Source organism: Lemur catta, chromosome 8 (assembly GCF_020740605.2).
Source record: "Lemur catta isolate mLemCat1 chromosome 8, mLemCat1.pri, whole genome shotgun sequence".
In the NCBI taxonomy this organism is placed as follows: Eukaryota; Metazoa; Chordata; class Mammalia; order Primates; family Lemuridae; genus Lemur; species Lemur catta.
The window spans coordinates 44,887,322-44,903,750 of record NC_059135.1 but is presented as its reverse complement, the minus strand read 5'-3'; the positions used below and the strand labels follow the sequence as shown (position 1 = coordinate 44,903,750).

The following is a 16,429-nucleotide window of genomic DNA, read 5'->3' as shown; positions in this document are numbered from 1 at the left end:
AGAAGTTATGAAACATGAAACTGATCTGAAAGCGGGCAAGCGGGCAGAGGGAAGGTGAAAAGCTTTGCAAACCTTCCAAACTTGTCCTTGCTGGGGAAGCATTGTAATAAAAAGAGAGAAAATTACGTGTAAACAATGATTGTCAAACTATGACATACGTTTCAGTAGAAAATTTATGCACTGCAGACTATGAATAACAAAACAAGATTAGAACTGTATGGTGCTACAATTTTAAAGGTATTCTAAGTAGCGCATTTTAGTATACAATATATTTATAGAGTTTATACTATTCATATATATTTAAATACTACTGTGTACGTGTACAACCATGTCAGTTTCTTGGTGCTCTTTCTAAACCGACTTAAAATAATACTAGAAAGAAGGAAAATACAGACTACATGCAGCTATAAAAACAGGAGCAAAACCATCAGTGAAATTTTACATACCTTAAAAAGAAACGGTAGCCGAGAATAAAAATAAATAATTATTGAATGACTTTTTAACTTCAGCTCAAATTCAAACTATTTTGCAAGTCTTCCTACCATGCCAAAGTATAAAAATCAATGTAAACATTCCTATATTTTCCAAATGGAAACAGGAATGCAGTAAGAAATTTCTTCATTCTCAAACATAATTAGATAAAAACAAAATTAATTTATGAAATTTAGACTACAATCTTTAACCACATTGACACAAGGCTACTACGTAAATTCTATTTCAATATCATAAATATTAAAATATACCTGACTTTTCCTTGGAGTAGACTATCATTTCTTTAAAATATTACTTCTTGTAAATTAATCTTCCAATTTATCTTCTTCCCCCGAATATATATATATATAAGAACCACATAACTAAGAATTTGCCCAAACAGAAACAGCTAGAGTAGCACTTCCTTACATCAATGGCATAATGAAAATAAAATTCCATAAACATGCCTGCGGTAGTACAGAATCCTACAGTGATTCCAAATTATGTTCAGTCTTTTCATCATATGTATTGTCTTTCATATGCTAATTCTTTAAAAATTCCACTATCTATTCTGACAGTATTAGTGACTATCAATAATAAAAATATGAGACTACCATACCCATTTGCCATGATCACAAATTTTACTGTGTAAGAATTTAATCAACTAAAGAAATGTATGTGTGCGTCACATACACATACACACACACACACACACACACACAAGCAGCTTTTCCTTGTTAAACTGAAAACAAAATTTTCACTTCAAGGAAAGAAAAAAGGACTATACAATCTGGTTTCCTTGGAATTGATTTACCTTTCTCCACAATATTCAGTGAGTCTTATCTAAACAACCAATGGGAGGCAGTATGCCATAAAGGTAAAAAACACAGATTCTGAAATAAAAGTAGCTGGGTTTCAATCTTACTAGCCATATGATCTTGAATATATTACATAACATCTCCTAGTCTAAATTTCTTCATCTATGAAATGTGGAAATTAGTACTTACCTCAGAGGGTCATTATGAGGATTAGGAGATAGATAATCTATATAAACCACTTAGCAAAATGACAAGCACATAAGTGCTCTAAAAATATTAGCTGTTGTTAATCATGGCTATAATAATGATAATAATTACCAACTAAAAGTCTAAGATGAATAGTAATCACAGCAGTAATAGCCTTTATCATAGTATATAGAACTAGCAATTTAGTGTCAACTTCCTTGTTATGACAATTCCCTCTCTCAATCACATATTTTTCTTTATTCACTCTAAGTCTAAATGTCTTATAATTGTACTCATAGAAAAAGTTTAGCCTAATAGTTAAGAACATGAGTTTTAAGATAGGCTGTCCATGTTAAAATCTTCACTCCATTACTTAACAGCTGTGTATCCATGAGCAAGTGATTCTACCTCTCTATGCCTCAGTTTCTTCATGTGTTAAACAGGAGTTAATAATCACAAGCTATCCTAAAAAGTTTTTGTGCTCACTACATGAGAGTGTGTGTGTAGAATTTACAAGATTTGGCAAGCTGTGAGCACTCAAAAAATGCCAATAAAAAATACAAGGTTCATAGATATAGGAATACTGGGCCCCATTCTATTTTTTTCTGAGATTAACTTACTTGATTTACTTGCTTCTTAGTAATAAGAGAGGCACTTGTATGGGAAATAGGAAACAAAGAAAAAGTACAAGAAAAAAATGAACTATGACATGACTAAAAATTATCAGTCAGGTAAAATACATCCTGGCAAAGAATCATATCTAATAATTCAGTTAAGAAGGTTTTCTTACTATACTAAAACAGGATAGCTAAATCCCAACTAATTAGAAATCTCAGTTTATAAAGATTAATCTTCTTCCCCACCCTAATTCAAAAAATTTCGTTTTGAGGACAAAGAAATCATGAGAAAACAACCTGCATTTTCAGAACACAGCCAGCTGTTGGTATGCTTGAAACCATATCTCTTCTATTACAGTTACAATATTACCCAAAATTAATCCTTCATTCTTAAAATTTTCACTCTTTGAAGTACCAAATTTAAAAAACTATATACACTACTATAGTTAGATATCAAAATATTTTAGATTAATACCTTTCAGAAAGGCTTGCCACAAAGACTAAATCAAAAGATTTAACAAATTGCCAATTCAATCAGACTTTTGAGCACTTCTATCCCCTTTCCACCCCACAAAAAAAAAAAGGAAAAAAAGAGATGTGTATAATGCAAATTTACATCTAAATCCCCAAATTTTATGGCCCTACCAAAAAAATCTTCTTCACAGAATTGACTAAAAGGGCTATCTCACTAGACAGAAAGGAGACTATATGTGAACAATACAATTTAAAAAATAAAAACCACCCCCAATACTTTATATTTTACTTTATCTTCACTCAGCATGTTTTCATAATGGGTAAAATACTATAATTTCAAATTCTAGAAGATCTAAAGAAATTTAAATATTTATACACTTAAATTTCTAGTTCTTAGAACTTTATTCTCCATGAATATTTTAATTACAATCTTTAAATTCAAAAAGGTCAGGACTATTTAATGTGGCAGATAAAATTATCAGTGTTAAAAGAAATACTTAAAACATAATAATTAAAAACCTTGTCTCTTGAGTCAAGTGGATCATAGCCTATATAACCTTAAGCAACTTGGTTAAGCCTCAGTTACCTAATCCATAAACTGAGGATATTATTACTGCAGAGGATATACTATTAAGATTTTTAAAAGATAAAGTACACATAAAGTGTTTATTTTGGTGCCTGGCATTTAAGTACTTAGTAAATAAGTTCTAAATAGTTATCTTCTCTTTTTTAAAATAAAACTTTTCTATATACATAAATATCCATACTGAGTTCCCAATTATCAACTAAGTTTTTCCGTAAAACCAATTCTAGGTCATTATTAACTGCTGATTCAGTATCTCCAAGTCCTTTTTTCTCACAAAATACAAATATTAGTTTATTAAGTATGAAATGTCTGATTTCCTTACATACTAAGTTTGACAGTTGCTATCTCTGACATTTCACTTTGACACTTGTTTTATTTTTATTGTGAAGGTACATCCTCATTCTTTCAAACGCAGTTTGACTTGTGATTATCTTTCAATTTTTTTTTAAAAGCAATTTTTATGAGACCATGGATAAGTAAAAAATTCGTGTCATTGTGGAATATCAGTTCCATCGTGGAACCAATGCTGCCTAGACAGCTCAAAATATCAAAGAAGTGTTTAGGAAAGATGTGGCTAATGAACACACAGTACGTCGATGGTTTGAGAAGTTCAGTTCCAGCAATTTTAATCTTGAAAATAAGCCATGTGGCTGACCCGAGGCCATCATGTGGATAAGGAGCTAAAAGCTGTAGTGAAAGTGAATTCATCTCAACCTACACATGAATTAGCAGCAAGGTTTGACATTACTATTCCAACAACATTTGAAACAAATCGGCCAAGTAAGGAAGCTGGATAGATGGGTACCACATGAATTAAACAAGCATCAGAAGAAAAATCATCTTGAAGCTTGCCTTTTTTTGCTGTAATGACATAAAGGTGAACCATTTCTACATTGTATTGTTATGTGTGATGAAAAATGGATTCTTTTCGACAATCACAAGTGTTCGGCACAATGGTTGGATAAAGACGAAGTACCGAAACACAGTCCAAAACCAAATATTCATCAAAAAAAGCTAATGGTGTGTGTTTGGTGGTCCAGTGGTGTTATTAGCCACTACAGCTTCATGAAACCTGGTTAGTCAATTACAGCGGATGTCTACTGTAATGAACTGGATGAAATGATGAGGATGCTCCTCTGGCAAGACACGTTGACCACATGTTGCACAAACAGTGCTGCTCAAACTACAGAGGATGGACTTGGAAACTCTTTTGTCATCCACCGTATTCACCAGACCTTGCACCAACTGACTGCCACTTCTTCAGACTTTGAACCACTTCTTGCAAGGAAAAATATTTAATTCTCAATAAGCTGTGGAAAATGCCTTTCACGATTTGATTGCTACTCACTCTCCAGGCTTCTTTGCTGCTGGCATAAACAAGCTGCCATTAAGGTGGCAAAACTGTATTGATAGTTTAGGCACATACTTTGATTAATTGTATTGCTTCTTGTTTGAGATATAATAAACTAAACCTTTGATTCAAAATTGGACATGTCATAATTAATGACCTAAATATAATGTTATTACCAAACCAACAGTCAACAGAGAAGGAGCTTCAGAGAAATTAAGTGACTTGCTCATGGTTTCATAACTACTAACTAACAGGACACAAATACAAACTCATAACTGATTCCAAAACACTAGAAAAGCTTATCTAAAAATACATGCCCTTGCCAGGTATGGTGGCACATGCCTGTAATCCCAACTACTTGAGGAGCTGAGGCAGGAGGATCCACCCTAGACAACATAGTGAGACAACCCTCTCTAAAAAAATAATAATTTTACATATACACCCCCCCAAAATAATGTATAAAAACATGCTCCACTCTTTCAATACCTTAGCTGCTTAAAATTTTAACAGAGTAACTACTATCAAGGTAGAAAGCAGAATCAGTTCAGTCACAGTAAGTACTGCACAGTAACCGACTACACCACTGGAGCTCCATGATCAGTTGAATCAGTTTTATTTTTTCATTTTTTTGAGACGGGGTCTTGCTATGTTGCTAGGCTGGATTCAAACCCCTGGGCTCAAGCGATGCTCCTGCCTCAGCCTCCCCAGTAGCTTAGACTAGGGGCCTGGCTTCAGTTTTATTTTTTAAGTGCATCTCTAACTCAGCCATAAAACACATTCCTTTGCCAAAATATTGAAGAACAAGATTACTTATTTTTTAATATAATAAATGGAAAAAAATGAACAAAATCTCAGGAGTCAGAGTGAGAATGCTATTTGTGAGGGAACAGAAACCAGTCCCACCTGAATCACATCAAAGAGGAGGAAAATAAAAATGTGATCAATTTATGCTAGAAAGAGGAATTTAACAGTGACTCAGTAACTAGTCAGTTAAAAAAAAAAAAGCAATCCACTGCTAAAGAAGCTTGATAGCAAAGTATACTGAAATTATTAGAAATGCTTTTAAAGCAGGTTTTGCAAACTTGAAGGCATAAAGGAATGATGTTCATCCTGAGTTTTCTTTCTTTCTTTTTTTTTTTTTTTTTTTGAGGCAGGGTCTCACTCTGTTGCCCAGGCTAGAGTGCAGTGGCATCATCATAGGTCACTGCAACCTCAAACTCCTGGGCTCAAGCAATCCTTCTGCCTCAACTACCCACCCATAGGTGCATGCCACCATGGCTAATTTTTCTATTTTATGTAGAAATGGGGTCTTGCCATGTTGCCCAGGCTGGTCCCAAACTCTTGGCCTCAAGCAATCCTCCTGCCTCAGCCTCTCAAAGTGCTAGGATTACAAATATGAGCCACCACACCTGGCCTCCCCTGAGTTTTCAACAAATTGAAATTAATACTTAGAGGAAGTATTAAGTACCTGAGATTACCTGGTAATAAACATTATCTGAGATTATGGACTATAAAAGCAATTTATACCTATAATTCTTTTACGTTCCAATTTTTAAAATAATGAAAATTGTTAGTAAGAACTGGAAAACCTATCAAGAGCAAAACAAGCCTTAAATTCTAGTATCAGGAGTTAATTTTCCAATTATTTTTTTCTCCTGTGTATCACTTGTATTTTGGCCAATCAGCTTTAAATCAGCACTTCCCCTTGAGCTTGGGTAGGTTAAAAAAAAAAAAAAAAAAAAGCAATCAACTGCTAACAGTTTGGAGTAAGAGGCTTGACAGCAAAGTACAATGAAATTATTAGAAATACTTTCAAATTAATGTTATTTTATTAATTGGAGCTAATAATAGATCTAAAGATACGGAAATTATGGTTATTCTCTAGTTTTTGGAAATTCATGAACTCAGAAAAACTTCAACTCATTATATACTTCAAAATTCTTTATTATATCTGGTGAATGGACACGCTTGAAGCTCTGACTGGGGGGGGAGCATGGGCAATATACATAACCTAAACTTTTGTACCCCCATAATAAGCTGAAATAAAAATAAAATAAAATTCTTTACTATAAATTTTAGTGATTCAAATGAGGATTCAATTCACAAGAAGATGTATATGTCACTGTTACCCTGAAAAATTTTTCAGCTTCCAATACACAGGATCATCTCAGTTTATGAAAGAGAGGTGTTATATTAAAGCATCATATATTGTCACACTTTTGCTGTTAAGAGGAAATTGTTCTTTAAAGGACTACTATAGAACATACTTCTGAAATATTAGCAGTGAGAGTATATCAAACTATAATATAAGGCAGTAAAACAGAATAGTTTCTGAAAGATGGTCTTAAGCTTGATTTAGCAGAGGAAAAAAAAGCATTTATTAATTGTCCTCTATGTTCCAAGCCCCAGAAATAAAACTAAGAACAGCACCCAACATTTACTTCTTACCCTTGTACCAGGCACTATACTAATACTTCATATGTATTAACTCACTTAATTCTCTTATTAACCTATGAAGCTAATAAAGAAGTATTCTACAAATGTGGGAGGACTGGAATACCTATTTACGTTTACAAGAGTTAGAATCAACAAGACTAGCATGACTTACAAAACCAAAAAATATAGCTTGGAGCATAACAGAAGCTGAAAGCAAGTAAGTACCATGGAGTTGGTTTTGCTAATAGAGAGCCAAAGTGCAGACTCCCAGAAATTTAGTTATAACCCAGACAATAAAATTAAATCACTACAATGAATAATTATTAGATTAAGAAATTAGAAGTACTGAGAATTTATATTTTACTTATTTCAGTAGTTCTTAGCAAAAGAACTACTTAGAGTTTTTCTGATTCAGTAGATTCAGGTATGAAATTTTCACACATTTTCCAGATGTATGAAATTTTTAAAAACCTTCTGAGATGATTCTATTGTGTATCCCAGGCTAGGAACCGCTTATCTCCTCACCTTATTTAAACTAGAGCCCAGAAACGTTACATATTAACAACTTGTCCAAAGAGGGAAAAAAAAACTAGCATCAGAGCTTTATCCAGGTCTCTCAACTCACAGAATATCCTATAAATATGAAAGTAGTTTAGAAAATAAGTATAGAAAAGTTTAGAGGTTGTTTGCCTGTAAGAAGAACATTACTAGAGTATTTTATACTCATATACAGTCACGCATCACTTAACGATGGAGTTCTGAGAAATGTGCCATTAGGTGATTTAATTGTTGTGGGAACATCATATAATGTACTCACACAAACCTAGATGGCATAGTCTACTACACATCTAGCCTACATGGTATAGCCTGTTGTTTCTAGGCTACAAACCTGTACTGCATGTTACTGTACTGAAAATTGTAAGCAATTATAACACATTAAGTATTTACGTATCGAAACAGAAAAAGTATAGTAACAATATGTATATGAGGTAAATTGTTTATCAAGTTATGAGGTGCATGACTGTATTTTGTATCTTTACACAGATACTCCTTAACTTACAAAGGTTTTACATCCTGATGAACCCATCTTAAGTTGAAAACATACCATGTTGAAATGCATTTAATACACCTAACCTATTGAACATCATAGCTTAGCCTAGCCTACCTTAAAACACTTACATTACCCTACAGTTGTGCAAAATTACCTGGCAACACAGTACACTATGGAGTATTGGTTATTTAACCCCCAGCATCACAAAACAGTATTATATTGCTTTCTACCGAATGCGATAGCTTTTGTACCAACATGAAGTTGAAAAATCCTTAAGTCGAACCACTGTAAGCTGAGGACTGCATGTATATTCTACTGAAAAAAAGTTCTGGAATCTGAACTGGCTAGTCCTTGTCAATGCCTGGCGGAGGCTCCTATTCATACTTCAAAACCAAGCACAAATGTCACTATCCCTCCTTCCCATCTCTCCCAGACTGGAATCTTTTCTTGGCAATGGGCACTTTATTTTAATTTACCTCCATTTCACCAAGGCCAGGAAGACACTTAATATATGAAGAGTAAATGAATAAATGAAAAGGAAAACTAGGTGGGGCACAGTGGCTCACACCTGTAAACTCAGCACTTTGGCAGGCTGAGGCGGGAGGATTTCTCAAGCCCAGGAATTAGAAGTTGCAGTGAGCTATGATCATGCTACTACACTCCAGCCTGCGACAGAGCAAAACCCTGTCTCTATTAAAAAAAAAAAAGGAAAACCTGAATATTAGAGAAAGAATAGCTCATGGCTTATAAAACAGTTTTAAAGATGCAGTTTTATTACTGTCAAGTATTTACAGTAATCAACTATGCAATTAGGAAATATTTTCCAGTTCAGGTTTTTTCACTTAAAACAAGAAATTCCTTTGAAACTGGCACATATATAACCCTAATCACAATCTAACAATCCAAAAGGTTATGAAGTTTTTTACCTTATTTAAGTAAAACACTCCAGTACAATACTATTTGAAGAAATGATTAATTGGGAGATGTTCTCATCATTGTCAGATAAACAATTTACCAAAGTTTAACAACAATACTGCAAATTCCTAATGGGATCAAAATTAAGAGCATTTTACCACATTTACTAATAAATGCAATATTAAAAATAGTAGAAAAACACATCTTAGGAACAGAATGGAGTAGTACTAATTTTATAAAGTCTAAGCAGAGAAAGAAACAAACTTACTGGTCATGCTTTCTTAACTGCATTTCTTATCATCATGTTACAGGGTTTTTCAATGTAAAAATGTAAACATTTGACTTTAAAAAAAATATAAAATGAAAAAAGGATATCTGAAATTTCAAAATTAAAAACAAAATATCTTCAAGTGATGAGCTGATTGCATGTTCTTTTAAAATTAAGGAACATAAATGCTATTTCATTATTTCTTCTAGTTCACACCTACCTTTCTGTTTTATACATGGTTGACCCTTGAAAAACACAGGGTTGAACTGTGTGGGTCCAGTTACACATGGATTTCCTTCCACCTCTGCCACCCCCAAGACTGCAAGACTGACTCCTCTTCCTTCTCAGCCCACTCAACATGAAAAGGACAGGATGAAGACCTTTATGATGATCCACTTTCACTTAATGAATAGTAAATATATTTTCTCTTCCTCATGATTTTCTTGGTAACATTTTCTTTTCTCTAGCTTTTTTTATTGTAAAAATACAGTACACAATACACATACAAAATATGTGTATCAATTGTTTATGTTAACAGTAAGGATTCTGGTCAACAGTAGGCTATTAGTACTTGAGTTTTCGGGAAGTCAAAAGTTAAACACGGATTTTCAATGGTGTTGGGGGTTGGCGCCCTTCACCCCCCACATTGTCCAACTATATACTCCTTCCCTCAGTTTAAGCAAAATTTCCTGTTTATTTTCTTTAGTATTACTTATATGGTTAGTATTTTCAGCATGTACATTTTAAAATGTGTCAGGGACTAAATTTTAAAAATAATCATAAAGGAAACATACACTTAACATGAAAAGTAAATACAAAATATATTTCCCCAAAAAAAGTTTGAATTGAATTTTTCAATTCCTAATTCTAAATTATTTCTCATTTTAATACATTACAAAGCCAAACAGAAGTTTCCATTAATAATCACTCTGGTATAACATGATCAGAATGGTCTTTTCATACAAATTTTGTAAGTACTCTACAGTAAAAAGTGAAATTATTTCTGTAATGTAATTGCTTATTTTTTTAAAGTTATTGTGTGGCTGCAACTGAATTACATCTTCCACAAGCAGGTTTCAGAAGAAATCTCTATCACAAAAATTTCACTGAAGATTGTAAATCTCACGACAAAAATAATTAAGCTAAGAGACCAGACTCTGGGCTCAAGAAAAGAAGGGGCCAATACAAATTTTTACTTTGAAAAAAAAGTAAATTGGACAAATTACTTAACCTCTCCAAAATTCATTTATCTATAAAATAGGTTATCTACATCATAAGTCTAAGATAAATAAAAGAAAAAATTACAAAACACTTAGCATATACTAAAGTCTCAAATGACAGCCAGCATTACTGTTATTATGTACAATTATTATTAGACAATTGGTTTAGAAGGTTTGAAAGGATGAAATTGTTGTTTTAGTAACATATAATATGCACATTCACTGACCCTGACCCAAAATTATTGTTGGAATTTTACTTCGTGCTAACACTGCTAGCAAATTATCAAAGAAGAATATGAGTTAGATTCTTAAACACACTAACCAGAAAGGACAAGAATTTTTCACATTGACATATTTTTTCATCTTGGTCTCCTCATTTTTAAGATACTGAACATGGCTAGCTAAATATGTCCATTCCTTTAATTTTCTTAAAATGTAAGTATACAAAGTAACAGGTTGAGAAAAGAACTGCATTCCTTTAATCAAAAATTTTTTAAAAAGTAAAAGTATATTTCAACCCCAAAAATACTCCACTGAAAAAAATCTGCAATAGGGGAGTGGGTTTTTACTCCTTTTTCGTCCTTTACAGTTGAGGCAATAATTTAACAAGAGGGGAAATATGCAAGTATTGAGATCTTTTTAATACAGAAATTAATCTCATGTTGGTAATGGTATGGAAAAGAAAGGAGAAAGAAAAAAAGAGTAAATGACCCCCCCCCCCCAGATTTTTTTAACTCAGCAAAATGTTTTTTTGGGATTTGAGAGGTTTGTTGAACAGCAGTAAAATTTCAGAAAAGTAAATGTTGCCCTCAAAAGGTGCTCAGACTCCTAAATAAATATTAGCTTATGGTCATAGAAGTTTTAAACTATTTTCACATATTACCATCCTTTCATCTTCCCCAACAATCCTGTGAAGTAGACAGAGCACGCATTACCCTCCCTATTTTACAGAAAACTAAGCTAAACTGAACTCATTTACTGTTTAAAATGGACCATAACTTCTACCCTACCTTCATGACAAACTTAAAATATAATCAGAGCTGGAATAGACTTTAATGTTCCCTTTACAGTTAATTTTCCTCATTTTACAGAAGAAGAAAAGTGAAACTCAGGGAAGTCAAATCACCTACGCAATGTTACAGGACTCTCAGTGACAGAATGAAGATTGGAATGCAAGTCATCCTAACTTCTGGGCCAGTGCTCTTATTCCCACCACCACACAACTTGCCACGCTATAACAACACATATACCAGCCTGGGCAACATAGAGAGACCCCGTTTCTAAAAAAAATTTAAAAATTACTTGGGCATAGTGGCACATGTCTGCAGCCCAGCTACGACTGAGGCAGGAGGATCACTTGAGCCCAGGAGTTTGAGGTTGCAGTGAGCTATCTATGATACCACTGCACTCTAGCCTGGGCAATAGAGATACTGACTGAAACAAAAGACAAACAAACAAAACAAATATAAAAGTAACCTAAAAATTTAAAAAATCTCTACATAAGTCAGTGGCATTATGTATTATTAGGTCTGGAAAAGGGTGGATATATATTTTTAATAAAAATTAAAACGTTAAGGAATTAAAGAACAAAAAATTTAAATGTAAAACTTCCTATCACCTTCATGTCTTTTCCCTAAAATCCTTTCATGTGTTCTTACATCCTTAATTAAACTACAAGTTCCCTAAAATTCCCACAACCTGTAGATAGTAAGATCTCAAAAACTTTTTGACTAATGAAATGTTTTTAAAAACAAAAGAAAACATTTTTCAGTTAACAATGTTACAGCCCCCTAGTAAGTATGAAAGCATACTACTGACTGTAACTTATTTTACTTAGATCATTAAAGTATTTTGCATTGCATCTGCTCACTAAAATATCATTTCTACTGTATACTTCCAATTGAAATAGAGCAGAGTAATAAGACCTGGTAGACAACCTAATACACACATGCATTAATAAAAATGTGATAACTGATTGGCAGAGATATATTATGAGGTGGAAGGTTTTTTTGAGGACTAGAGAGATTGAGATTGAAAAGATTATGTGGTTTACAATGCAGTAAGAATGCAGACAGCATGAACCTTATAAACACATGGTGAACAGATCTTACTCACTTCTTTGGCAAGACATTTGAACAAATGTTTCAATCCCTATCCAGCTGGGAAGATATACCAGTCTTACAAACAATTCTATAGGCTGAAAGATCCAAAATCTGATTCATTTATAGGTAAAATTACACACAAGGAGCAAACCAAAGCTATTACTAAAACCAGAGCAACACACACACACACACAGAAAAAGAGAAGAAAATTCATTCATTTCAACACGGCCTAACCAAAGGCCTCATGTACCAGGTAAGGCCTAAATACTAGTAGTTGAAAAAATAAATTACACTGTCTCTGATCTCACAATCAGGCAAGGTAGGCCATATATTTCTCAAGAAACTATAAATACGTGCAAGTCCTGAAATATAACATTTCAATACTCAAAATTTTTGACATGGATTATAAAATGATTACATTCAATTCATTTTAAATTTCACTAGCTCAGTAATACAAGAGCCTGAAGTTTCCCAAAACAGGAAGTGAAAAAATAGTGCTTTTGCGAAAAGGCAATGAACTGGACTTAAAAGAGTTCAAATGCTTAGAATTTCACTTAATCTTATTTATGAAAGTGAACTATTAAAAAGTTTGATTGCATCTATACTATAAAAATGTTTAATGAATGCTTAAAAAATGGTATTTTGCCCAAATACCCAAATCACTTTTGATGTTACTCTCACTTCCTCTTCTGGAAACCATCATAACCATTTCCTTTAACCACAATACCACAGGTCTAGTAACTTTTTAGTAATGTCTGACTTGCTCGTTTTTTGGACAAAGTTCATATGAGAACCAATTTCCAAGTTTTTTAAGGAGCATAATCTCACCAAAAAGTTCAGGTCAATACAACCTGTAAGTACTACCATTTAAAATTAAATTATTCCTAACCTACATAAATTTATAACTAAGGCTCCTTTGGTTGGTTATAAATGCAGAGCGTTTCTTTGTAATGACATTTAGCTCCTGCCACATAAAATGTAACAAACTGGATAGGCATGTTGCACTTACTTTCCCCAATTACAGTGGGTTTAAAGTCAATAAATCCTTGCAATCAGTGCCAGAGGAACATAGTTGTCCTTACCCAAAATTTATCATTATTAAGCCAGGACAGTCATCTGCTTAGAATTACAGTGTCTACATCAAATTGTAGGAAAAAAATCAATTTTATAGTTGAACCCCTTGATATGAATTTCAAAAAAATAATCTTTCTTCAGCAGCCCTAACTCACAACCCACAATGTACTGCTCTGATTAAACTAAAAGGTAATATCCATGATATATTAGAAAGCCAACAAAAAAATTACAAACATATGACATCAAACCTCATTTGATTAGACAAAAAAAATCCTTTTAATATTCTTTATCAAATTCTTTAAAACTTGCCAACCTTATCTTAAAACCAAAGGGCTTTTATTTTCTCCCAAGATAAATAAATGTAATATTTGTTCTATCTTTACATCAACCTTTCTCAACTTCCAGTGTAGTCTTCCACTCCTTAATCTGATGTAAAGCTTTACAATGGGCCTATAAACTATAGCTACTCAAAATATCAGACTATTCTATAAATCAGCAGCAACAGCAGCATATTTAATCTTTATTTTGTACTGACACCGAACTTTAAGAAACGGTGTTTTGGTACTATCACATAGGGTTGGAAAAACAAGAAATGGCGTTTTGGTACTATCACATAGGGTTGGAAAAACTCAGATGAGGAGGAGTAAAGAGGGAAGAGAGAGAAGGTTGTTATTCCTGTTCTAGTGACTCACAGCCTAAAAGTATTTCAGAAAATTGGTTCCACCCTCACTTCCCCCTCCTTCCCACCTTCAAAATGAAATAATCCCAAATCGTCAACACGCTCTCAAATGGCTTTCTATTTAGCAAATCTAAAATAAAGTGGCAAAGTGATCTGGGGTTCATTCGCCTAGCCCTTCCTTTCCCACATTACCACACTTACACACCAAAAAATTGAGATGTTGGGGTGTAATCCCTGTTCACTGCTGCCATCTCCACCGGAGCCCTATTCAATCTCAGTTACGGACCACCCAAGTTTTCCTACCCCCCTTGGAATTTCGCCACCCACCACCCTCCCTGGCCTACGGACCCCCGTCCCGAGGGCAGCGGCGCCGAGGAGGGGGCGGCGGCGGCGGCGCCCCTCACCCTCACCCGTGCGGGGCCCGGCGCCCGATCCCGCCGCCGGGAGCCGGGAAATGGCTTCTCTGCCTTGGGCCGGCCGGCCAACCACCCGAGGAGGCGCCCGGGACTCCGCGTTAGGCCGCGGCGCATCCTGGCGACCCCGGACCGGGCCCGAAGCGGCGCCGCCCGCCGCCCCCACCCTCCGGGCCTCCCGTGCCCTCCATACCCCCTGGGCCCGCCCGCCCCCGCCCCCGCCGCGGCCTCGCCGGCCCGCGCGCACCTTCTTGATGTTGTAGAGGCGGGTGAGCATGCCGACGCCCCGGTCGTTCAGGATGGTGAGCTTCTCCGCCAGCTTCTGCTGACTGGGCTGCAGCACGGAGCGCGACATGGTGGTGGTGCCGCCGCCGCCGCCGGCCGCCCCGCGCCCAGTCACCGGCCCGCGGCCTCCGCAGCAACCTCTCTCGGGCCTCTTCCCCTCCCGCCCGCGACCCCCGCCTCAGGGCAGCGCGCCCATGGCCCTCGCGCCCCAATCCCGCGCCGGCGACAGAGCGAGCCGCGGCGGACGCCTAGGGGCCCCTTCCCCCGCAGCAGCCCGCGTCCCGGCAGCTTTCTGCCTTCCGCCCGCCGCCCTTCCGCCCCCACTCCCGGCGCTCTCCGCCCCAGCCCCCAATGAGCCGCCTTCCCCGGCTCCTCCACTAGGTGTGGCGGCGGCGGCGGCGTCTCAGGCTGCTGAGAACGAGGCCGCTTCCCGCAGCCCCGGACTGGCGCTCGGTCACCTGATCGGCCGCGCCGGCGCCCCCGCAAGGCCGGACGGGGAACTGCGGCCTGCGGGCCCTCGCCCGCCCCGCCCGGCCTCTGGGCCGCCGCAGCAGCTCGGGACCCTGCCCTGGCCCGGACCGCCCCCTGCGCCTGATGGGGATGGGAGTCCTAGGCGAGGACCGAGTAGGGTCGCGTCTCTGCTGGTCCCCCCTCGCCCCACACCTCTCTCCTTCAAGTTCCCAAAAGTTGCCTTTCCCACCAGTCCCCTAAAGAAACCAGCCGAAACACTGGGGGGCGGAGGGGCGGGACGTTTTTCAGGAGGGTTTCGCCTAAGAGTGGGCTGGTGGCTCCGAGCGCTTTTCCCTCCCCCTGCCTGACAGACGCTCCCGACAGAACGCGGCAGATGCTGCGCCCAGCGAGGCGGCTTCGCCTCCCCCGGCCTCCCCGGCCCAGCCTTACGCTCCCGCCTCAAGCCAGTTTGTGAGCGAGGAGGTCGGAAGTGAAGTGAGGGCAACTCCTGTTCCTGAGAAAATCGGCATCTGAAATTTGTCGACTAGGAGCACCCATCCGGAGGAAACGCCAACAGGCCCTGGCGTGGGGGAAGCAAAAACTAAATGAACGCTCCCAGTTTTTTCCAGCCTCCACCCTAAATCCCACTCTTTCTTGGAAACATTCTACTTTTCATATCTCTCTCTTTTTCTTTCTGATCAATTTCTTCTCAGCCACACTCTGAGGCTACTCCCTCTGGTCAGATATATTAGACATGGTTCCAAAAGTGAACTAAAGAAGGACTTACCTAATTGGCTGGGGTGAGAAATTTCAGCTAAGAGGATTCAGGTCGCTTTGATATTTGGGGGGTTACCTTCCTTCGATGTGTTAACGTTTTATATTTATTCATTTTTAAGTCAATGAGAAAATGCTCTGCCACCTTCAATAAAAGACATTCTATAAGTTATTGGATTGATGAAAACAATTTATGAAAAAAATTGTAACAAATAGCTTTTAAAATATGTTTTAAAGCTACTATATCTAGTCCAACGAA

The 16,429-nt window shown here is 36.9% G+C and overlaps 1 protein-coding gene across 2 annotated transcripts in view; it reads right to left on the bottom strand.

Annotated features, from left to right (window-relative positions):
- Window positions 1-15,372, bottom strand: part of NCKAP1 (NCK associated protein 1) — a 98,450-nt gene extending 83,078 nt beyond the window's left edge. For both annotated transcript variants that reach the window (XM_045559792.1, XM_045559793.1), the window contains exon 1: window positions 14,909-15,372. In XM_045559792.1, the coding sequence (XP_045415748.1) occupies window positions 14,909-15,016 (108 nt within the window). In that variant the 5' untranslated portion in view covers window positions 15,017-15,372. The remainder of the gene's footprint in view (window positions 1-14,908) is intronic.
- Between the last annotated feature and the right edge of the window lie 1,057 nt (window positions 15,373-16,429).